Genomic DNA, 25,434 nt, shown 5'->3' with positions numbered 1-25,434 from the left:
TTTTAAAGCAGAGTGCTGAAAGATAAGCTCATAGACATCGAGTGAGGCATTTTAGCAGGAGGATTAAGATAGCAACAGTGGGAAGGTTCTTAGAAATAGAAGACTTACGGGAGGTGCTCATGCACAGAATTTATTTATTTTTAAGAATTAGAACATGTTTCAATGGTTGGATCTTTTCTGAAAGCAGGAAAACTTTCAGCTCCCTAGCTTGAATGTGGGAGCTGCAGTCATGTTTTATTTCTAATGTTTTTATCAGCTTTCGTGTCTTTAGCAGAAATTTGAAATATTTATTATTTAGAATTGAAAACTTATGCAGGCATTTGTAGGCTTAATTAGTGATTTTCTTTGGGGTATTATGTTTTAGTGTGGTGTCATTGACTCTTTTGAAGATAAATATTTCTTTCAAAAGTTTTTGATTATAAAGGGCTCCCAAGTTTTGCCTGTTGCAAAAAAAGAGCAGAACAGAGGTGCATAAAGCACTGTGTGTCCAGGTTGACACTGGACTTTGCTCTTGCTCAGTGTTACGCCTGTTAAGCAGCACATCTCCTTGCTGTTCATCCCTGCCCTGTCCTGCATGGAACTACCTCCTGGACAAACTGGAAGGCTGTATCAGATTAGATTAGGCATGAATCTGTCTTTGGTCTAATTTTATTCGATATTTTCATTAAGGACTTGAAGAATGGAATAGAAATTGATTCTTATTAAATTATATCAGGCTCTGATAGGGTTGAGAGTGCTTGGTGGATAAGGGGAAGGGAAGGAGGACATGATGGTCAAACGGCCTTGACCAAAACAAACAAAACCCCCCGAAAAACAAACAAAAGAACAGTTTGATCAAGATGAGGGCAAAGTACTACATTTTAGCCAGTCATTCTCAAACTACTTTTTTCCTATGCGTAGTAGCGCTGGGAGATAGAGTAGACCGCTAAATAAACATGAGTCAAGTTGCCCTGTTTCCGATGAGAGAACGAAACGTCCAAATGAACTATGTGAGCAGGTAGGTCTCTCCTCCCTGGGTGTTGCCAAGGCCTCAGCTGGAGCACTGTCGCTGGTGCTGGTACCACATCTGCAGAAGGGTGTAGACCAATTAAAAAAAAAAAAAAAAAGCTGCAGGACAGCAGTAAGTGTGATCTGCGATCTGGTATATACAGTCTGTGAAAGAAATGGACTTCTTACCATTGAAAAGAAAGATGTCTCTGAATATGTGAAAGGCTGCCAAAAAAGAAGGTGTTGATAAACTTATCCCCAATGGATGTACAGGAAAGAAGTATTACATTTGAGTTGCAGCAGGAAAACTTGAGCAGAAATGGGGAGGATAGTTAGGTGTTGAAATAGATTGCCTAGCCTAGGAAGGTTGCAAGATTGCCATGGCCATGGGGTTTTTTATTACTATTTTTTAACTTTTAAGGAATGGATTGAAAAAGATCAAACATGATCTTGTTTTGGGGTAGGGATATAGACTCAATGACCTTGTGACATCCCCTCTAGTCTTGTTTTCTGTGACTCAGTTACATCATGGCATCCTAAATTTTAGGTTCATTCTTGTATAAGGATTTTTTTTTTAATGTGTATTTCTAAAATCAGCTGAAATGAAAAAGTCTACGTGTTCTTTTTCTGTCTGAAACTTTGACAACAATAGGCACTTGACGGAGGAGAGGTACTGTGTACTGAAGTGTGTGGTTTTTTGCAAATTGTAGGTTGTGCTGTACGTGACTGATAGAAGATATTTCCTAGCATAAAAGCTGGTCCCAGCCCCAATAAATCTGGAATAAATTCTGAGAAAGCATGTTATGTTATGACTGGCATATCTGTGAGCATGGAGCTCTGCTTGAGAGTTAGACTTAAAGTTTGCAAAGCACCAGTGCTGATGTCATTCCCTTGGAATGGGAAGGCCGTTGAAACAGTAAATACTCTCTGTGGCCAGAAGCTAAGTATTGAGCTGGACCTCTTCCTTTCTGCGAAGGAAAGAATGCAGAACAAACCTAAAATCTGTATTTGCAATGGGAAAATCTTAATTAGTTTAGAGCTTGTAGCTATTTCAAAACATTTACATACTCAGCTGCTGTTCATGCAAACATGAAAACTATTCATGGAGACTTCAAACTTACCTTGAAAATAACAAGTATTTTTTTCTGTTTTTTTTTAAGCTGTTTTTGGTTTTCAAAAGTATTGTTGGAAAGGTCTGAAAATTTATTTGTACTGTACGTGCAGGAAGGAACATAGACATAGGCTAGCAGAAGCATATAATAAAAGGCTTTAGTTCAGCAAGAATTAACACTGAAACTTTGTTAGTACCTAACAGCTGCTGGGAAAGTATTTCTTATTTTTCAGGGGCATTTATTTCTGGTAATATCTATGGAGTTTTGGTTATGACCCAAAAACTTTCGAGGGGAGGGGGAGATGATGATGATCTTAACGCAAGTTTAGATGTGGTCTAGGTCTTACAGCTGACTTCTCTGCTACGAAAGGTTAACCCAAAACATTGGATCCAAATAACCCACAGCTTGGGAATGAGAATCTAATTTTTTAGCTTGGGACAGCTCTAATATCTCAGAAATGCAGGATAACTCAGATTTTTGTACTGTCCCTCAGAGGACTCCACTGAGTGTTCACAAGGAATTTATCCCCACCCCCTGCTTCCTCCTAGGATGAAAAAGTTTTGCCCTGGCAGATGTAGGGACCAGATGTTAGGGGGGAAAAGTTAAAAGGGGACAATGACCTGAAGTGTTAGTTGGGTTCTTCCTTGACATGAACTTCTGTTCCTAGTGTCGGATACGGAGAGCAGCTCATATTGGCTGCTTGTCTCTACAAGTTTCGCTGTTAGTGTGGAGAGAGAGAGATACACAAAGCTTTTATTTGTTAGTATCAGATACTCAGTGCTCAATTAGCTGAGGAAGAGATTAAAAGTAAATCAGCTGTCCATTAGTCAAGGGCAGTGCTGAGTAAGTGAATCATCCCCACCTACCCCTTTTCCCAAGCAGTCGTAGGTAATTTCTGTACCTGTGCACCACTGCATCAGTGACATCTGTGAGGTGCATGTGCTCCAAATCCCTAAATGTCCCGGTGAGCTAATCTAGCAGAACAGTCCTCTGTGGGTGATGTTTAAGAACAGTAATGAGCTAAGCATTATTGGAAGAGAAAAAGCTTTTCTCCAACTGTTATCAGTGTAGAGCACAGAAGATGCCTTTTTCTCCCTATCACTTTCTATTTCAAAAGGACTTCTGTTCCATGTTGGCTTGGGAGAAGGACATTGAGCTTGACGCTTAATATATTACGGGAGAGGTTGGCAGGTAAGACCATATTTCTGTGGAGGGAAGGATTCATGACAAGTCTAGTTCTCTGTAGGTTAGTCTAACTCAGGACTGTGAATAATTGTTTTTTTTACTGAAAGGAGACCAAGCATCCATAGAAGCCTGAGAATTTTTTATGGCTTATGAAATGGGAAAGTAAGTGTTTGAAATACTATAAGAACGTAACGATTCCGTGAGCTACTTTCTCTCTCAAAACTGATGGCTTCAGTTTTGTTAACAAGTTTTTCCATGGGACAGTTTTGCACTTTTTTTTTGTTCAAGCAAGAGATTGGGTTAGGTGACCTCCTGATGTTTCCTTCCAAACTGAGTTGTTCTCTGATTCTGCTATACAAGTCATTCATTGTATTTAATTTTTAATCAAATATTTTACATTTGCTGTGTTTTCACACCACATTACCTATTATTTAGGGGATTTTAATTTTAATTCAGTATAAGGCTCAAGGGCACACACTGTCCTCTGTGTGGTACAGTGATTTCAAAGCTTGTGGTGAAAGATGCTTCTTAATATAAAATCTATTTTTTTTCTTTGTTTTTGTAATATGATTCATGCTATTAGCAAATCAGCAACACATGATGCAGCTGGTCTGTACCTTTTAAGTGGTAGGTGTATGTGCAGTGAATGCAATGAATGAATGATCAATTGTGCCTGTCCAGTTTCATGTGTGATCACACAGGAGGTGTTCAACATAGGGGACATCTGACATAGTTGGTCAGCATATGTACATCATCTGATAGGTCTTATTCTTTAGAAAATGTGATGCAAAGCCCATCCATATATGTGTTATTGTAGTCATTATCTATGTGTCAAGCTGTCTAGGCTATGAGGATCAAATTTGATTTCAGTTATTAATTCTTCCTTGTATTCACACTGTCACCTTAGCTCTGTGGGTGTCCCATTCCCTCTCTACCCTCTACCTCCCCCATAATCTTTGAAGAAATCATCTCAGTTGTCTTCCAGGTCTGGTTTATCTGTGTGAACTTTTGTGGTCATAAATGGTCATAACTCAAGGCTACAGTGTATTTGGTACTCAAAGCTTTATCTTCTCAGTATGTTATGTACTTGGGGAGCTAATAGCAAAAATCTCCGTGCTAGGACTTTGATTCCTGTGCATTTTAAAAATTTATTTGCTAGGGATACCCTACTCCCTTAGGTCTTAAAGTCAGTTCCAGTATTTGCAATGATTTGAACCTTCAGCCCTGACCTGCAAGGGTCAGAGGGCTCAGTTACTGTACAAAGCGATCATTTTTCACAGGAGAGGGAAGTGAGATTTCTTTGGGCTTTAGCATTTATTTTCCTCTCTTACTCTGTGTGACACAGATAGCATCCTTGCTAGAAAGCAGAGGGAGGAGAGCAAATTCAGTCCACATGTTTGGGATTTTAGGTTGAGAATGATTCATGCTCAGCTTCTGGGGGTTGTAATTAGGGGTGACATAATAACCATAAACTTTCAATAGAATAGTAGCAGCATTTTGTTAGCTCTGTAACTGCAGAAGCTGCTTCTTATTAACATCCCTTCAAGATAAGCCTACAAGACCTCCAGAATTTCCAGGTCTGGATCCAAGCTTTTGTGGCTCAGTTCTGCTTCTCTCATAATACTGAGGGGAACCCTGAATTCTGAAACCCCTTAAACTTCGCTGACATTTTTATTTGGATCAACATCTTGACCTTTTCCTTAGCAGTTTGGGTCCATCTGTGTACTTTTCAAGTCAGTTTTATCTTATGCTGGCTGAATCCTGCCAATTTATACACTTTATTAATACGCTCTAAGGGTTATCTGCTGTGGAAAAAGACAGTCATGCAGTCCTCTTGCTCAGAGTTATTACTGTTTTTTTTCTTTTTGGAGTGGCTGAGAGTGAAGGCATTCAGGAATGCGTGAAGCAGAGAGATCTGCCATTGCCACTCTGCACCAAGGTGCATTCCTTTAGAGAGAGATGGGCATTTACACTGGAGTTTTGCCATCAGCATTCAGCCACTTTTATTTTTTGGCATCCTAGCACACGGAATTTTTAAAAAGTAGGGATACTTTTTTAAAAGCAGGTCACAGACAAAAATAAAGACACGTTCTTCAGCTACAAGAAGTAGGTCAGGCTTTGGGGGGATCATTTGGGAAAGCTGTTCATCTGATCTTGCCAATTTTCATTAATATTTTTTGTTTCCTGTGCCAATTTTTTTTTTTTATAAAGAGATCCTGCTCATTTTGCTTTAGGTGTATGCTTGTTGTATTTGTCTGCTTTGGCGAGCAAACTTTTTTATATTATGATTAAAAGACAAAAAATGTTGCTCATTTTCCATTAAGGAATACTCTAGTGGAAAATGAGGCCTCTCTCTATGCTGTGGTCCAAAAGGGATAAAGCTGCTCTGTGTCACCTCATTACTCTAAGCTCGTGTTTTACCTCAGGACATTTTGGGAAGGGGTTTAGCCTGATTCCACTGCTCAGCTGATCACTTTTGTAGCACCTTTTGTGCTCAAAAGAATCCAGCTAATTTTTGCAAACTATTTGACATCCTGTTCTTTAATAATGCTGTGTGTAGACCCCCGTAAGAGCTGCTACACCAGGCGGAGGGCTCAGGGAGGGAGGCGATTACAGCTTGTCCAGCAACAGAATTAGCCTGGCAAGAAATGACTACTTTGATAGTGGAGAGGCTGTTACAAGAGCTTTGACCAGTAAATGATAATCCCATTTCAAGACAGCTGGATGGTTAGTGAGCTGCTGTGCAGCTATTCCTGCATGCCCGAAATCTCAGCGCTCGGGATGGACACCCTGCTCAGCCGGCCAGGGGTTACTCGGCATGGGTGCAAGAAGTATGTTTGTCTTCTCCGGTAGCCTGGTGCTCCAGTGAGCAGGCAGATAGCCAAGCTTTACAGCTGATGGAGTAAGGATATATTTAGTTAACAAGACGGGATTAGGTTCAGCAGTAATTGAGCTGTAGAAACCCCTGGGCCTCTTCCACAGTCGATCTTTGGAACTAGGATGTTTTTGCTCTGTCAAACCAAATCTTGGCCAATAACACTGTTTGTGGAGGACACCCCTTGCAATAATCCCACCTTTCTGAATGGCTGCAGTTATGTGTCATTTCCTTCCCTCTTTGTTCTATGTTACAATTTTTTACTATGAATTTATGTAACTGTGTACATTAAATTCACAAAAGCAAAACAGTTGGTGCTCATGTACAGATAATCAGCATCTCTCCTGTTTATAACTTCCTGAAGGAATATTGATATAGGTGACGTTTTTGTTTAATGTTGGTAATTTATTTTTCTTCCTATTTCTACATTCTCTATTTTACAGAATATGATTCAGAAACAAAAAGGGTTCAAGACATTCTTTCTGGAATGGAGAAACCACAGGTATGTGATCCAGAATTACCACATACAAGGAAAAAATAGCAAATACGATGAGTACATTCTGTCACAATCTACTGGGGATTTCACAAGGGAGCATCTCTGAATTTTTACTTGCTAGATTGTTGCCTGTGTATATTTTTATCTAATTCGTTTTGCAGGGATACAGTCAGTGGGTGTAAACTCTAAGCATATTCCATGCTTGTGGGAATGCATGGCCTCTGCCCGCTGCAAGAATTGCACCAGTCATCTGTTTACAGGAAGGGACTCTCAGCACTGATAGTGTAATGAGGACCCCAGCGCTGTGTAGTTGTGATGATTTACATAGCTCCTCTCCCCTTCCCTCTGGGTTTCATTTTATTTGTCATAAGCAATTTATGTCTGTAATCATGATTAAATTAAGCTAATTCTATTACTCAATGGCAATTATTATATTCAAATCTGTCTTAAGCAAAAGAAAGCACATGAATTGTAATGGAAATTCAATCGCTATGCAATAACCATAATGTTGGGTGTGACCCTAGTCAAGCAAGTTTTTTAATAAATCTGGTTATAAGGCCTTTGTGTGTGATGTTTTTCTAGTTTGTGTCAAAAGAAAAACCAGGAGGGTATTGTGGATCTAAATAAATAGTCCAAACAAACACTTGAAGAAGCAATTGCAACACAGTGGGGGAAACTTTGAGAGCCTCTATCCTTTGCTCTGAAAGCATGCAAGGCTTTTTCTGTTAGGCTGGAAGCCTAGGGAGCAAATAAACAAACAAAAAATTGGATTGTTAGAATGCTCTTATAAGGACCGAGTTCAGTAGCAACTGAACAGCTGATGGAAAGAAATTGTGCAGTGGAAGTCTGAAGAAGTGGTGATTGCTAAGATGCAGGAGCAGCATACCTGAGGGAGAGGCATGCGTGAGCAGAGGCTGAGGTCTTACTTATAGGATCTGTTCTCTTAAATGCTTTCATTCTAAATAAATCAGAACGGTGTTCAGTTGTAGGACTCTATTTCATTGCTTATAAAAGTGTCCGTTTTAAGTTAGGCCAGCCAGACCTAAGTCAGACTTACGAAGATTATAGGTACTAGAGGGCTGCAGCCCAAGTTCCTGTTTTCAAGCAGGAAAATTGCCTTATTTAATTTAGAAACAAGTGACAGTATAAAGCTGAAGACTGTAGAAAAGGATTGCTTGGGGAGGTCGGAAGGCTAAGAAAGTGCAGTTAGCACCAAACTATGCCGCTTCATTGCACAGCGGGTAACAGTCAGTGGTTCGTGTTGGGGACTACCTGGATGCTTCTTGGCTTGTAGAATGCCGCAGCTTGATGCCTTTTACAGAGACCCAGAGAGCTGACAAGAAAAATATGATAGTTCACATTTATATCTACAGAGGTAAGAAGAGGAGCTATTTTAGCTTTGCAGGATTCAGAGCTCTGCACAGTTAGGTTCCTGGAAACCAGGGTGCTTAAAGCAGAGGGGAGCAAAAAGTACCAATAGAAAAAGATAAACTTCCTTGCACACTTTCAAAAGTAGCTGTTATAGGAATCTTAAAAAAAATAAAATTAAAAAAAATCGAGAATGTGACAAATGCTGGTTAAATGGTAATGACATTTAAGGAGAAGTTCTCGGGGATTTTCTGTTAGCCCCCCTGTAACTTTGACATTTGTGATTAAACTCGTATGAGTATCATATACCACTGACTGTTTTCAGTAATTATGTGTGTGTGTTTAGTATTATATATGATGGAATTATATATTATGTATAAGTAGTCAACTGGGCCATGTTTTTGGTGAGCCTTGTGTCTATGGAAAGAAGTAAAACAATGTATAGAAAAATGCTTGTGTGGAAAGAAGTGACAGAGTTTAAAAAACAGAAAACAGCAAGTTAGTGGCAAAGAGGAGTGAAGCTAAAAGAAGCTATTTGATTTTTTTCCCCTGTTTTTTTTTTTAAACTGGAACCTCACCAATTCTCAGCATCACAGGCAAAGTAAGCATTCCCTAAAGCAAATACCTCCGCGGGGGAGAGAAGCAGGGAAGCGCGCCTGGGAAGGGGCCGAGGGCAGCACCATCGGGGCAGCTCGCGCGGCTGTGGAGCGGCTCGGGGGCCATCGCCCGCCCGGCGGCAAGGCGCGCGGCTGCCGCGGGCAGCGGGGCCGGCAGGAAGCGCTGCAGGTGGGCCGCCTCCCGCTCCGCTGGCGCGGTCCGAGCCGAAACTCCCATTTAACCGCCGGGATTTTGGCCTAAAACTGCAGGATTAGACCCCGAGTTTAAAAGTGAAATCTTGACCTAGTAATCACCATGAATTCGCTTGACCCCCGGGCCTTTCAGACGCTGCCCCCGAGGGAGGCGATGAATGTTGCTTTCAGTGTAGTTCTCACACACACAATAAAGCTCCAGCCGGCCCGATGCCTGTGAACGCTAACCCGGAATTTAAAAGATAATGAAAGTTGTACAGAAACATTGTTCGGTACCTGAATGCCTGGGAGGACTGATATTCATCAGCCTTGTAACCTTATTAAAGTCGCGGAGGAGCTGGGATTCTTTCCCAGGGGCTTTTATAAAATAATTATTTACACCACCAAGTTTTGGTACTGTATAAAGCAGGCATTTACTGCGTAAACTGAGAAGTTTTCAGAAACTAATTAACTGTGCTTTTCAGCAGGGACCCAAACCTCCTTGTGGGAGAGTCTTTTGTTACTCCTTCGCTAAAAGGAAAAGCCAGCCCTGTTAAAATCAGATGCAGTAATTCTACGAGCTGATGAGGCAGGTTGTGTTACCTGGAGAGAAGCCCAAAGCTTTGCCTCCCCATCTACGAGGAAGTTTTCTGGTCAGTTGTGTTTTGGTAGGGTAGAAAGAGGGCAGCGTTAATGAACAATAAACTGTTTCTTACTTAGAGTAAAATCTTTATAGCTTAAAGTTGACTTGAATAATACCCTGAATGAGTGATGGCATCGGAGTCAATAGGAGTGACATTAAACCTACCATCATGACTTTAGCTGCCCCGTTTTTCACTGTGTTGAGAATTCAAAAAGGGTGCTGGTCCGCACCTGTTCAGCTGCTTGGCACCTCTCAGAAGGTGCTTGTCTTCCCAGGCGGGAGGAAGACGAATTGGAGCTGGAGGCACTGAGCCATTTTGTGAATTTTTGCTTATTTTCAGTTCATTATAATCCCATTTATTGAATATGCCCTTTTTCATTGCAAAGCGAGTGTTTTTTGCTCCATGTAGAAGTTGCTTAGTGAGGTTAAATGGTTGCTTGGCCATTAAATAAGATACTGAAGAGATACACCTCTGGTGAGCATGATACGACTTTGAGCCGCATAGTTGGTGAGCAGTAGATATACGTATCTCCAGTGGTACAAATAAGCCTGTTGTTGCTCTGCCATGCACAGTGCTGTTCTAGCCGCCTGTTCGGCACTTAGCGTGTGTATAGTTTTGTGTTTCCTGACCCTGTCATACAGGCTGACCCTCGCTTGCTGCTACGCTTGGTTTGCGTACTCAGTACAGCTAAGAATTGTATTCAATGATCTGTTGTGTTTATTTGAAAAACTGCATCAGCTGTTGCTACGTACGTAATACCCCCAAAATAGGCCAGCAATGACTCTGAGCCCTGTATCAGTTCCACGGTGTAGGTAGGTAAACACTGTGCTTAGGAGCTGCTTCTGACTTTTATCCACCGTGTGCAAATGTGTATACGCTAACTTAGAATGCTAACCTACCGTTTTCTAGGGTTTTCTAGTCTTATTTTAAGAAATGATAAAAGACCTTTTACAGATCGCTGGAGTTCATGAAAGGCCAGGGTTTTTGCCATACGCAGAATATATATACGTGTGTCCTCGTGAGTAGTCATAGAGAAAAACATTGCAATAGAACATTGGCAGGATATCATGCCTCGAGTTCCAAGCCCGTCTGAGTTTATGAAAAACAATTATGCAAGCATATTTCCATAATAATAAAAGAAACTGCGTGTTCATGGGTTGAGCTGGTAAATAGTAGTAATGTATGTTAAAAGAAAATTCATGTTTGGATCTTTTTATTATCCAGTTCTCTGATCTATATACGTTATATAAAGTGCAGATTTTTAGCTCTAAATATCTTTGTTGCAACTAAATTCATATATATATGTACAGATATACACACACATATATATGACATTTAATTTTTTGTCTTATTTGAAACATTCAGAATTTTTGTCGATATCTAAGATCAGTTTTTGCTGGTCCAAATTTTGAAGGAAACATTGATTTCCTAGTATCAGAAAAATGCGACTAGAGCAAGAAATCCACTGAATATGTATACAAGGATTTGCATGTTCATATCTTTAATTAAAAAATGTTGCTACTGCTTAACTTCTTGTTTTACAACTTGTTTTTCATATTATGTTGAACAGAAGTTTTCTTTTTGGCAAGACTAAGTGTGCTGCAATAAATAAAAATCTTTAACTTTTGAGAGTACAGTATTGAAGTTAAGATGAGACACTGTGGTTTCACCTACTTGTCATTATGTTAAAAACACAGATTTATGACTTGCTTAGAAAGCATATGCTTGATATATCGGTATCATATACAACAGTTGGAGTGCTTTTCAGCTGGAAGCAATGTGTTTTCACATGGGAAGTTAAATATTCTGCAGTATATACATTTAAAGATATCCAGAAGTCTGACTTGTAAGCAAGCAGGCCTTAAAATCTGATATTCCAGCCCATTGCTAGGCTATGGTCTTACAGAATCGCAACCTGAACCTTAACAATTTCATTCTAAGCACAGTTATGTAGCAAACTAATGCTAAAATGCCAGTGCTAAATCATTAGTTGGTGGTAAGGTGTTTCAGATCCCTCAAGGAAAATATTGGAAATGTGTAGCTAAGCACCTGTGTCATTCTCCCTTACCCTCTTACACCTACAAAAGGACAAGGTTTTTCTTTGTATTTTGGAGAAATCTGTTAAAATGGTAAAACCAGTGTAATTTTGTGTGTAGAAGAAATTAATAAAGAATCTAAAACCTCATGATTTTGTTTCTCCCCATGGAGGCTATCTAAAAAAGTTACACTTGACACTGTACTTTTTTAAAAAGCAGTCATTTTCCTTACGAAAGCTGAGGAGTTTGTGGCAGAGTGCTTGGGGCTACAGAATATTCTCTGGATTTTTTTCAGAAGACTTGCATAAAAATTCTGCACTGTCTTTCCATGATAGCCAAAGTAACAATAGTTTTTTTTATTTCCTTTGAAGCAGTGAGTGGGGGGAAGGACTTTTTCTTTCTTTCTTTCTTGGCTTGATAACAGAAGCCTGTTCTCCTGGAAGCTCCTGTTCTGCACGTGCATGTGATGAAGGATGCTGCTGGCAAGGTGCCCACGGGCTCTCCTGTTGAGGCCTGGAGTCGCCCAACAAAAGCTACACTAGGTTTAAGCTCTGTCAGTCTAGAGTTATTTGGAGCTGGGTTTCCAGAAGAATACGGCTGCACAGCTGGCCATGATATAGCTGTTTTGGTGATGGGGCTTGAGGCATTTTTCATTTTTTTTACTCGAAGAGAATTCTGGCCCATCTGCCATTTAGATTCCCTTGCAGAGCTGCACCCAGTGGTGACTACGGATCATAAATACTCTCTTTCTGTCAGGGTGTAAAGTGATTGATTTGGGATTTAATTTTTAATTGGCAAGTCAGACTTTTAATGTGATCCTTCCCTAGGCTTTCGAGTCAGTGTAACTTTGCAGATACTTGAATTATTGCAGCTTTGAGTTACAAGAAGGAACAGGATGACTAAAAATGCCATTGCTGGTTTTTTTGAGAATCTCACTAACAGAAGCTTTAGAAAAATAAGTGCGGACAAGAAAATCTATAGAATGAAGTCACTGCTCCTCTTATTTCCACTTACTTTCTGATAATGGCCACAACAGCAGGGTACTTTAAAAATGGTGCAAGGAATACTTTAATGAACCCTTAGGCAATAAGTAGCCAGCTCCCTGTGGGCGTATGTATCTTTATATTCCTCACTTGTTAGATGTTTATTTATTCTGTGGATCAGTATTTTTGTTTTGTTGATGACCATTTTTAATTTTGCATTTCACCTCTAGCTCTTAAATTTCTTGCTGATTATAAGAAATTGATTGTGAAGATTCAAGCAAAAAGCAAATATTTAGAAGACAACCTTGTTCTTGAATTCAGAGTAACTAATGTTTCTTTTATAGGTTACAAATATTCAAGCAAGAACAGCTTTACTTACGTGGTCACCTCCCGCCGGCCTTTTAAATGCAGATAGACACAGCAATGGTTTGCCTTACACCTGTACTTATGAGGTTGCCTTATCAGATAAAGGGAGGGATGGAAAATACAAGATAATTTACAGGTAACAGTATCATTTTTACACTTGTCTTACTCTCAGTTTGTGTTTTCATTAGAAATAATCTCTCTTAGCTTTTCAGGGCCTACGTGGGCATCCCCATCAGTTGCACAAAGAAGGCACGTGTCCCAGCTGCCTGTAATTCCTTCCTCTTTTCCCCTCGGATCCTCGCGCCCGAAGGAGCTTGCAGCGAGCTAGCCGAGTGCGTGGCACAAGGCCCCCGGTTGCCTTCCCCCTCCTGCCTCCTTAGCATACTCTAGGTCTCACGTACATTGCTGTCTCTCATTAGCAGTGAAAAGATTGCTATTTCTCTTGTGCTAAATATCAAAACCCTTTCATGTACGCCATGCAGGTAGGATGGTTGCCTTCCTGATGGACTGTGTTTTCTGTGGACTTCCATAATTAAGAACATTAAACCCAGTTCTTTTTGAGCTGAAGAGCAATAGGTGAAAGCTCTGCTGCTTCAGATTGCCTTTGATCGGCAGAGAAGGGAGCATGCCCACCAGTAGACTATATAATAAGGTCCGCAGAAAAGTCTTGAATACTTGGCTGTTAGCAGTCCAAAGTAAAAATTCTTGAGGGATTTCTCTGTCTCTAATTTCAGTGATCATCTGAGCTTATTTTGTGGTCAAGTACATATGGCGTTATACCTTTCTTTTTTGTTCTCTAATGATGTCTAGGATAGAAAATTGAGATGGCTATTGTGAAATAGCAAATCCTTCACAAATCTCATTCAATAGAGTCCAGGTGGTACAGTATTTATGTATGTGACCAAAGTGTCTTCTAGGATGTCCTGTGAATTAGGGTATTCCTCCTGGATGCTTGAGGCAGCTCTGCACAAACAATCTTGGGTAATGTTAACAGAGAATACTAACCAGGGAAACGTTACTGCAATACAGCTGTGTTTTTTCCAATATTCACACTAGCTGTTTTGAGCCAGTGTGAGTATCTCTATATGTTAATACATTGTGCTGAATAGACAATCTTTCTGAGCACTTAAAATGGGAAGGATGCTTTCTTGCACCTTTGGTGCTTGCTGGTGTAACAGCCAAATGTTTTCTTGCAGCTATGAAATGTTGTGCGCCTGTTTTGAAGCTGCAAGTAGCAATCTGTCTCCTGCTCCTCGCCAGAGTAGAGCCGTTAGCTTGGTGTGGTAGGCTCTCTCATAAGCAACAGTATTTATTACTGTAGGCAAAAAGTCCTGCAGTATGTTGAATACACTGTCTTTGCAAAGAAATGCACTCAAGCCAGGGAGAAAAAAATTCTGAATTTTTGGAGAATTGGACTGTATGGAAAACGAAGAGTTTTGGCAGGATTTCTGTCAGCCCAACAGGTGTGTGCTTTTTGTTTGAAATAACACTGATTTTGGTCTCTTGTTTTTGAGACATCTCCCTATACTTGCCCATCTATCTATAAAATATTTCTTTATGCAAAACTGAGAATTTTTTCGTTTCCCATATTTCAGTAAAATAATGAATAAACCAAGCAGATACATGAGATGGTTATTGCTTTATTAAGCACTGACCCATACCATAACTGTCACAGCAGCAGCAATGCACGAGTCAGTCTAGTCTTTATTTACCAGCAGACAAGGCGAAAGGAAGAACAACATCCCTGACTATGCTGGCTACATTTGAAATTAATAAATTATGTACTATTGCTTCCTAGAATGTCTGAAAATCAGTTCTTCTTTTCTTGCGGTTGGGAGAGGTCTGGGTCTGGCTGTTTGAGGGTTAATTGCCTGTCTCTTTGCCATAGTCCTCACAGCAAATGGGCTTCTGGAAGAGAAAGCGAATGATCACAAGTGAAACAGTTGTGCAAGGAGCTACTTTTTACCTGTGAGGTTTGACTCTCACTTTTTCTGAAGTAGTTTGAAATCATAAATGTGCAAAAGTACAACAGTAATGTTGTATTGATTCAGCTCCTTTCAACTCTGAGAGGGTTGAAAAACACAATAAACTTTATATGAATATCAACAGATGTCAGGATAGCACCCACATAGTTAGCTGACTTTAAAAATTGGGATCATGGCTACTCTTCTGCTCAGGCTTTATAAGGCTTTCAAGAAACTGAAGTGTGTTGATAAATCGGTCCTGTATTCCTTACTATTATTGTTCTGTGATGGATTTTTTTTCTTCTTTCAAGTCGTAATATGTAGGAATCCCTAGTCACTGGCAAATCAATAGCTGCGCTCAATATGATGCTGTTCTTCATGATTTGTTTATGGTTTCTTTCTGCAGTGGAGAAGAACTAGAATATAACCTGAAAGACCTTAGGCCAGCAACGGATTATCACATCAGGTGAGTTAGTGTGACTCTGAATGTCACTTAAATGTAGTCAGCTCAAATATATGAGAATAAATGTGGAAATTTTTTATCTAACTATATGTAGTGCAACTCAAGAACTTAGTGGTCGCCTCTGCAGGATTTATTTCATGCCTCCTAAGTATTCTTTGATCCATTTTATCTCAGACTCAAAGTTATGAGAGTGCTTTCTGAACATGAACTTTTCTGTCATATTGTTGTTATTGCTAAAGTAAGAGTAAAAAGATATCTGTCTCTACCTATATTTCTGCCTATCTGTATACATATATATGTATATAAGTATAACAAGTCTTGAGGTGCTTGGGTATGAAGTATAGGATACCTCAAGCCTGTTGCGAGGCAAGCAGTAAGGCTGGTGTTGGAACTGCTCTATGTATTTTACAAAGCTGACTTGATTTTTCAAAGAATTTCTTGGAGGAACACCTCTCCTTCAAGTGCAACAGTAACACTAAGGCAAGTTCAGGTGTTAGAGCATATTTCTCTTGGTTTCTAGAATTGCGTTCATTACACAATTATTAACTATTAACACATTCTCAGTTTTGAGCCTTGATATTTTTAATACCAGCTTTTTATTATATGGTTTTGTTGCATTTTTAGAAGACTTTGCTTACGAACCAAGGCTTCAAATTCACATCCTGTTCACTTAAGCTCAATATCCTTTAAAAAATTCCTTTCACTCCTGTCTATTGTTTCCTTCTGTTTTTCCAGACAAGGGCTAAGTTTAGCACGTGTTTTCTCATCAAGGCTGCTACTGTTTGTAAAACTTTGGAAAACAAACACTTTGCTTCTGAGCTCTTTAAAAAAAAAAAAAAAAAAGTCTTACTTTCTCTGATATCATAGCTTCTTTAGGACATTTTCTAATGGTCCCCTAAAATGTACTTTTCAAGGAGAAGCTCAAGACCATAAGTAATGTCTAAGTAAGTAAAGCACGCAGATTCAAGCAAGAAAGTTGTAAAGCACTGCTGAGCTTCCAGCTGTAAGCAACTGAGCTTAATTTCTAAAGCAAGCTTCAAACAGTAAAGTGGTAGTCATGTAAAGCGTACTGTTGAGATTTCGTGCAATTTTTAATGGCGCTCGGGGTACTTGCCCTATATCCTGGCTAACTTCCAAATCAGTTCATTCTGTCTACCTACAGTTCCCTGTGTTTTTCTGCATGTTTGCCAAATTATAAATCATTTGCAAACAGTTAGCAGTAACTTTTGTTTAGAAAGAATAAGTGACTGACAGATATGAAAGTCAGAGTTAAAAGCAGCAGCAGCCCACATTTGTAGTGGGAGAAACCAGCATTTGAAAAGCAGACAGTATGTTTTCTGCTACTTTTTTTCCCTCTGTTGAAACTGCATTATGTATTAACAACTCTGAAGAAATAAATCTGTTAAGAAATTTATGTGACCAGCAGCTACTCAGCAGATTATCTTGGGTCTCTTTAATCTTGGCAGCATCTCAAAGGGCTGCTTTTTTCACACAGATAAACTACTTGAGCTCATCATGGCTGTATTAGGCCCTAGACACTTAGAACAACCTGCTTCACTATGAATCTCCATCCTACGTTTCTTCAAGTTGTTATTTTGGTAGTTACAAAGATGATTCCACTCACCTTTCTGAGGGCCTGTCAGTCCCTTTTACGCTTAAACCTTTAATCTTCTGGGAGGCCCCTGTCGCAAGAAGAATTCTGCTGTAGAAATTCCAGAGCCGCTTATTTCCAGGACACTTGTTTTCTTTCATTTTTCAGGAGTTTATATGACACCCCGTAGTAGGCAGCAGAGTCACAGTAATGAACACTGACAAGCAAGCCTCAGGTACCACAGCAGCTTCCAACTGGCAGAAGCAAAAATGCAATTTTCCATTGACTTGCAGAAGATGTTCTTGTTAAACTCATTTTTATGTGGCTGTATTCCCCAATGATGTGTCTTTGACTCTTGGCTACACTGATTTCCGGACGCATGCATACGGTGTATCCAGTTGCCAGATGCAGACTCAATTAATTAATTTCATTTGTTTTCACTCTTGACTGCTAACAGGAGACATATAAAGCAGCACTACATGATATTTCCACTGAGGGCAAGCAGCTCTTGTGAATTCCCCCCAAAGGTTTAATTCTATGTAGGTGGCCATTGCACATAAATTACTCTTATCTACTGAAAACAAATTAGAAATTGCCCTTTCTTAAACTCTGCATTCAAGTACACAATAGCTGCAGCCAGCCCCAAGGTCACTGTCTGGTCACAGTTTGAATGTTTTGTGAGTAGAAGACTTTCAACTTGCACTTTTCTTTTGCTGCGCAGAAAATGTGACAGGAAAAATAACATCATTAATTTTTCAGAGACAAGCACCTGATGAGGAGGTGCTCAAATATTGTTTTCCCACGTTAGTTTGCAGTATGTGCCCTCTTTTGCTGGTGTGTAGAGGATTTGCTTGAAATCAAATTTGCTTTGAAGATTTTTAGTTTATCGAAGCAATGTTTTCGAGCTATTCCTATCACAGTGTTAGTTTTAGTTCACAGAGCTCTACTGAGTATTGACGCTTGAGAAGTGTAGGAGCAACTTGTACCTATGGAGGGACAGCAGCAATAACTATCGCTGAAAAGGGTACATGCAAATCAATTTTAAGTAGGGCATTAATGTTCACACCTTGTCCTCGTGAGCTCACGCGTTCTGTTGTATGCTGAAGAGGACTCGAGCACGGTGCATGAAGTGCTGCCAAGAGCCACGGACAGAGTGGCAGAGACTTCTTGTGGTCGAAAGAAAAGATGATAACTCAGCTGCCTATGGGAGTAGTTGCACAAAACGCTGTAATGATCATCTCCTGCTGTGGATTTGTTTTTTTACATACTTGTACCGAGTGAAATAGAATAGCAATAGCCACTGGTTTGTGAGAAATCTGTCATTAGTGGATGGTGTCGTGGATGCTTTGGGAGTCAAATACCGGGCCTGAGGCGGCACATTCTCATCTTGTAACCGTCAGCAGATTTATAACCCCTGCGAATGTGTGTCCTTTCCCAGGGTATACGCAATATACAACTCGGTAAAGGGATCCTGCTCAGAGCCAGTAAGCTTCACCACTCACAGCTGCGCTCCAGAGTGTCCCTTCCCACCCAAACCCTCGCACAGGACCAAAAGCTCCTTAACCTTACAATGGAAGGTAGGTATTGCTTGACTCAGGCACCCAAGGAAGGAGGGAGAAATCCAGTTTACTGGCATAAGCACTCGAATTAATTGGAAGGCGAGACAGCCATTTTTCAGTATAAGAGACTTGAACTTGCTGTGCTCTGATTAATACCTTCCCATGCGCTGACTTAACACATGACTTTTAAAATGTATGTGTTTCATTACAGTCAGCCTCTTCCCGTTATTCGTTAAAAGGTTGCCAAGCTGTGTGCAAACCCTCAGCTTTGGTTTCACTTCAGACTGTAGTCATTTGCCTGAGGGGGAAGTAGTTTTCTCTTATTCCCAAAATCGCCTTTTGTTTATTTTTGTTCTTAGGCACCCATTGATAATGGTTCAAAAATCACCAGCTACCTTCTAGAATGGGATGAGGTAAGTAGTAACTAGTTGAAATAAATACATAAATAAATGGCACTCAGGCTTTACAAGGATTTGACGGGTAAAGAAAAATAATTAAATACAGGGGAAACTAGAAGTAAGAAAATGAAATCCTGATGACATTAGGTAGAGATCTGGAAAGGCGAAAGGGGCAGTGAGGGGGAATATTTTTCATCCAGTGTGTTTTATGCAGAGACAATATTCTGCGTCTATATGCTTGAAATTTAACTTTTTGGTGCTCATTTGGTGTAGTTAATTTGTTAAGTAGCATTACTTGTTGTTTAATTATATGCTTTGTGATGGATCTTAGAATTCTATTCATGATCTCCTTCTGGATGCTGGATAGGCACAGGCATACTGTTCCTGCCTCAAAGGAGATGAGGCGTGATCTTGCAGCCCTTTTTATAGAAAATGTGTTTAAGGTCAAAAAATTGTTGCCCTTTTCATATAGGCAACTGGTCCTCTTACAGACATAAAGGAAAATAAGTCTTCTGCCCCAAAGATCTTGCGCTGTTAAAATAAGCCGCATGCATTTGGGGAGAATGCCAAAAGCAAGAGATATGGAGAGTGTTGCTTGCTGGAGGTGGGTTTTGCTTATGAGTCCCCCCTTCTTCCTCTTTTAGTCACCCCTTTTACGTCCTTTCCATTGCACAAGCCATATTTCTGTGGAAAGCATGAGTCAGTGAGTATCATCTTTGAAGGAGAAAATATGTATTGGATGACAGAACAGGCTTGAGCAACATGTTTAAAAAGAAAAAAAAGGATGAGTGTGAAAGGGTGTTTAGTTGTACAGTCTGATAAACCTCTCCTGAGATTTTTAGTATTTTCAGAATAATATTTTAAGAGGAGTATTATGTTATGAATAGTTTTCCATCATTTCACTAGTAACAGGTTCCCAAATCGTTCTGCTACATGTTTGCCATTTGGAACTGCACACTGTGCAAACATTTGTTGTATGCAGTATCACAGCAAGTGGGACTTACATGATGAGAAACCCACTGAACTGAACTAAAATCAGACAACAGCTTAAGAACGGCCTGCTGCCCCGGTCTGAATAATGGAACGAAAGGTTGTCAATGAAAAAAAAAAAAGATGGACTATGAGATCTCGGAAAGGAAATAAAATTTAAAAAAATCTCCAAAAGAATAGGCCAAGATATTCAGAGACATGAGCTTTAAAACCTGTTATACCTTCTGTGGCATCTTAATTGTGCAGTTTTTTCTCTTGCAAGGCTTCCATAATTTCCATGGGAACATAATACCAAAGAGGAATGAAGTAGTGGAAACGTGCAAAGGACCCCAAACTGCAAAGAGAAGGGAATTAACAGAAGGTTCTGTCAGAAGATCAATAACAAACCATTAACGCAAAGCAAATACTTTGGATGTTAATTTTGTCCACTTGCAACCCAATCAAACCCTTGAATTTATGTAAGACAATTCTAAAATGCTGTCGTCCTATAAAGCCTTTCATACTTAGTGTATACCTGGAGTCTCATCTTCGAGAAGAATTGTTGTTATATCTGTTTTTACAGGGCAGAAGTAATTTGTTTTAGGCTACCCCATGTACTCATAGAAAAAAAAAAATCCTTGTTCCCAGGTCCTCAGTCTAGCTATTTAATTACCTTGTTTTCTCAGTATCAATCCTGAAATTTGAGCTCCTAGTGGATAGCTAGCCAGCAAAGATGAAAGAATAATTGCCCTCCACAAATTTATTTGGTGCCTCTCCAATGATTTGACATGACGACTCCGGATCGAAATGTAATTGTCCAGTCATGAGATAGTTAATGAACAGGCCACAGGTGTAGCTTGTCTGAAGAGATTCTTACTCTGGTGCGAGACAGAAATGCCCTTTTGAGTTAATGAATGAAAACTTGATATTAAGACTAATTAAAGAAAGAAGACTGAAAAGCCCGGTTGGGTGGGCAAGGGGACTGTTTCGGCAGGCGCTCGTGCTAGCTGACTCTTTCCGACTGGCAGCCTGCTCCGCTCGCTTTTTCGTGTGCCTCCAGTGTACGGTAACTACCTAAGTAATGGAAGGTACGGCATCCAAGCACGAAAGAAAATTCCCTTGTCATGTCCTATACCCTCCAACTTGCTTACCTAAAATCGGTGTAAGCAAAAGCACAAACTCTGTTACAATGCCGCACTCTGTCCTGGTGAAACCAAGAAATAAATACATCAGGGAGGAGGAAAACGCCTGCCAGGCAACAGTGAAAGCTCAGCCAGGTCTCAGCTAGAGCAACATTCATTAGCTACAGGGCAGAGGATAAAATATAAACACAGGGAAATCGGTGATCAGAAGGAAATTAAATTGTGCCTGCGAAGCAGAGGGAGCTTTGCAGGAGTGGAAAACAAGAAATCTATCCAATAATAAAGTTACAAAAACACCCTGAAAATGGCAGTCTGCCTTCAAAATGTTGAGTCCCTTCATAATGAAGGATAGCGTGAGAACGAACCGTGAAAAGCCATCGCAGCACAGAAGCTACACACAGCTCCCAGAAAGCTGTCCCGCGAAGGCTGCAGCCTCCGACTAGAGAAGCAAAACTGGCATCGGGCAAGAGAGGCGGGAGAGCGGTGAAAAGGAGCAACGAATGCCGAGGGCTGTGCCGAGGGCTGCACCTCGGGCGGAGCGGCGGATTGCCCCGGCGCTGGCCGGCGCCCGCTCCACTCGCAGCAGCGCTTAGTGCTTCCTCGCCGCCCGCAGCACGCGGTGACGCTCTGTGTCTTGGAGCGTGCCCAGTGCTAAAACAGTATCTCGACTGGTGCCGCGTGGTGTTACCAGGTAGCTACGGTTGTAGTTTATAGCAACTAAGATGAGGCTGGGACTGTAGATAGCGTTACTGTCATGCGCAGAAAAATAAAGCGTTGCTGCAGAACAAGGGCAGAAGCAGCATGTCATTTTATAGCCAGGGGATTAGGTTAGGTTGTAAACTGTAGCAAGAGGACAGCGTCTAATCTCCTCGTGGCTGCAGTTGCTAAAACCTCCAGGGCTGAGCTATTTAAAATTCCAGCTTGTCATTAGGGGATATTGTTAGGACTTTGCTGCAGCGCATTCCTCAGCGAGAGCCTTGCTGCGGGACGGGTGCACGCACCACGTGCTCCCGCTGCTCTGGAGAGTCGCTCAAAGAGCAGCAGAAAGGTCTTCCCAAAAGAACTAATCAGTGCATCTGCTGTATGTTGTTTTATTTTACTGTAATGCGCTGAGATTATGTGCAATACTGGGTAAAAGGCCCATTTGCCTCTTCCTTTCCGTGGGCATTTCAGGAGCCCGTTCAGAGTCTGGAATCGGAACAACCTGCTCGTGGCAAATGCAGAAGCTGGGAACAGGATGCCTGTCAGCGAGAGAGATGGGTTTCATGTAGAAACATTTCCCCTTGGAGCTTTTCTGGAGATAAGGCTTGAATTATCTCCGCAAGTAATTGGTTTGCCTGGTTTCTGGAGTTTGTTAGGGTTTTATTTCCCCTCCATAGATACGCTAAAAATCCTCGTTCACCTCATTAGGTGAGCTTTAGCTGAAACACACACAAGTTGCATTTGTTTCTTCATTGGAACTAGTGTCTTTATATTCTGATCTACTTTCGATGAAGAGAATGTTGCGTTGTTTCACTGTGCCAGTTTTACCCAGCTTCTTTTTGTTCTTCAGTTTAGTCCTAAGTGGGGTTTTTTGTTGTTTTCCCCTGACCTGCAGACTCTGGAAAATAGTAGTAGATAGACAAAGCTATTCCTGCTATTCTACCTTCTCCCCTCCCAGTTCAGATTAAGTTGCTTGTAATGTGACTAGTGTTATGTTTTATTTAGAAAATGCAAAGATTACTTGCTTTCTCAGTACCAAAGTAGGTTTTTGAATTACCGTTCTAATGCCTTGCTAATAAACTGTTTTAGCTTAAACTGCCTAAAGAACTATGGTGAGTGATCTTTAACAGCAGAGTAAAAGATCGGTTTGGCGACTTGTCATCCGGTTAAATTGGATRTACAGTATCAAAGTTTTCATTGACTTCAAAGGATTTAGAAACAGCCCCTTTTCTCAAGTATTTTGGAGTTCAGTGAGATCCGGAAATGCCTGCACCTCAAGTGGTTAGCAGTCGTACGGCCAGCAACAAAATCACTTAAAAGTAGCAATTAAGGAAATCTTCACCTTCGGACTCTCCCCTTCTTGGGTGTGTTTCGCTTTGAACTTACAAGCTAAAAGTAGGCAGTTGGTGACTTTGTGCCAGTATTGATCAATCAGGACAAACAAAAGGCTGATCAGAAAAAATTATATTAAGAAATACCTAACACAAAACATCCCTGTAAAGGATGTGATGCTTTCTCCTGATTGCAGTGTTCATCAAAATCAGTGGCTTATAACTGTATTGAGCAAATGCCCCTGGCATTGCCGTAAGAATCAGGCCTTTGTTCCTAATTAGAAATGAAATGATCTTTCTGTGGTTAAGTGGTAGTAAATAAAGGTTTCTCCTGTGTGAACAGATAATGAGAGTATCCTGTTCATTTCCTATGGGAAAGGGGAGAACTGCTCCTGAGCTAGAGACAAGGACATCTATCTCATACAGTTTTTCTCTGTTTGTATACAATTCAAAAGCAGCTTTAATTCTGATGTGACAAACATTCATTTTGATTTGCACAAGATAGATGCAGATACATTACCAGAGAATTAATGGTTTGCTGGTGAAAAGTTAATCATTAAGTTTATATATTGATAAGTGGAGATTAAAAAGTTTTAAATTTCTTGAGGCTAGCAGAGATATGTTAACTTATACTAGCTAACAATCTGGTCCATGTATCTTCGTGATGATCCATCATGATTCGGATGCACTGAGTTCCACTCTCATGCTCGGGCTTGTATTCGTTTGCTGCCTTGCCCTCTAGGTCTGTTCTCTGGCTATGCCACTGGTATTAAACATGCAAGAGGGGAGTCTTGGGTTTATAATTAATGCCTAGTGGTGCCTCATAGGTCCTGTTCTGTTTTCTGTATACGTAGAAAATTTAGTCATTTGTTTAAAAAAAAAAAAAAAAAAGCCTGCACGGTAAATGTTTTGCAGTGATGTTAAGTTGCTTTATAATAACCATTGGCAATTTGTTCTACAGCTCTGTGTCAGATTGAATATCAGTCTGTTGCTTTTTATTGCCAGTATGAACAAAACAGAAGAAGTTAATGCTAGTGTGGACTGGAACAGATTACTGCCTGGCCTTACGATCGCAGTTCTGGTGCTGGCAGCTTTTATTCTGTCTTTTGCAGAGAGGTCTTGTGAGGGACAGTGCTCTGTTTCTGTATCCACTCTACCTGCAATGGCTTATTCTTTATTTCGTGTTTACTGCTTTGTCTGCTGTATGGAGTACAGTCCATAGAATCTGTTTAAGATCTCATAACCACTATCTAAATATGCTTTTAGACTCTATCTCCAAGAGAGACTTAAGCACCCTGCTCTGAGTATGTAGTTTTATATAAAAATGCAATGGCAGGCAAGACATTTTTGTTTATGCTGTGTTATAGTACTGTGCAAATTCTAATGGATTTGTGGAGCTGAATTGTTCTTGTTTCACTGGGCAGGTCCTGATTATCATCACGGTATCTTGAGTATCATCAAGACCATAAGACTGGAGAAAGCAGGACTAGTGAAGAAGGCAGACAGTGTCTGCTTTCCAACTGAAACTTGAAGATTAGAAATATTTGAGGAAATGATAAAGTATATTTTAAGCAACTTATGAAACGTTATTTGAAGGATTAAAACTTGGATGCTGAGTATACAAAGAATAAGAGAAGGATTCTGGGAAAGCTGTAAGACTCTTGGGTGGCAGCCAGTACCAGGCTGCCAGTTGTTCTTGTCTATAATTGTGCCAGCATTAGAGCTTTCATAAATCTTGGGAGGGAAGGAGTGGAGAAACTATTTCCAGGCTATTAATGCCAGGATAATTAGAAATATCGGCCAGCCTCTCCAATTAGTGCCAATAGAATCTGAAATACCAGCCAGTCTGAGTAATTGGAATACCAGTCGGTCTCTGAGTGAGTCTGGGGAATGTACGGTACCAGCTCTCGAAGAAAAATAGATATAATAACAGATTTTTTATTATTATTATAAAGCTGAAGATAACATAAATGTTTGGAGGTCTTTGCAAAGATTTAGCCCACCAGTTTGAAAAACTGTAATTTCCTTGGTCCCTTGCTTGTATTTCAGGCATTGTAGCCTGTGTGCTACAGGTGACGCTTTCCCATGACTTTGCTCTTTAGCCTGCCGTCACAGTGCATCTGTTTATCAATCCACATACTTAGCCTTTGGTCACCCTTGTTCACGAGGGAGTGTAAGCATAGGAAAATGATCAAATATAAATACATTCTTAAGCAGAAAACAAAGAGATGAAAACCTTTGTTTTCAAATGCTTTAAAATAATGAAGTCATGATGATTTTAAAGAGTTAAGGAAAAAATAATTCAAGGCATCTGAATCTATAAAAGAGAGCTTATGGAGGAAAAAAATAGTAGTCATGCACTGATCAATAGATATTTTACTAAAACATTGGATTGGTAATTAGCTTTTGTATAACCTGGATATTAAATATATTACCTCTGAGCTGGGGAATGCTGTCACCTATTACTTTTGTCCA

General features: G+C 40.2%; 1 protein-coding gene across 6 annotated transcripts in view; it reads left to right on the top strand.

Annotated features, from left to right (window-relative positions):
* The window catches only part of FNDC3B (fibronectin type III domain containing 3B), a 179,143-nt gene that overhangs the window by 94,092 nt on the left and 59,617 nt on the right, over positions 1–25,434 (top strand). For all 6 annotated transcript variants that reach the window (XM_026061452.1, XM_026061460.1, XM_026061485.1 and 3 more), the window contains 5 exons: positions 6,603–6,661; positions 12,819–12,976; positions 15,211–15,270; positions 18,297–18,435; positions 18,777–18,830. In XM_026061452.1, the coding sequence (XP_025917237.1) occupies positions 6,603–6,661; positions 12,819–12,976; positions 15,211–15,270; positions 18,297–18,435; positions 18,777–18,830 (470 nt within the window). The remainder of the gene's footprint in view (positions 1–6,602; positions 6,662–12,818; positions 12,977–15,210; positions 15,271–18,296; positions 18,436–18,776; positions 18,831–25,434) is intronic.

Source organism: Apteryx rowi, unplaced genomic scaffold (assembly GCF_003343035.1).
Source record: "Apteryx rowi isolate R43461 unplaced genomic scaffold, aptRow1 scaffold_10, whole genome shotgun sequence".
Lineage (NCBI taxonomy): Eukaryota > Metazoa > Chordata > Aves > Apterygiformes > Apterygidae > Apteryx > Apteryx rowi.
Note: the sequence above shows the minus strand (reverse complement) of the source record. Positions and strands in the feature narration are given on the sequence as shown.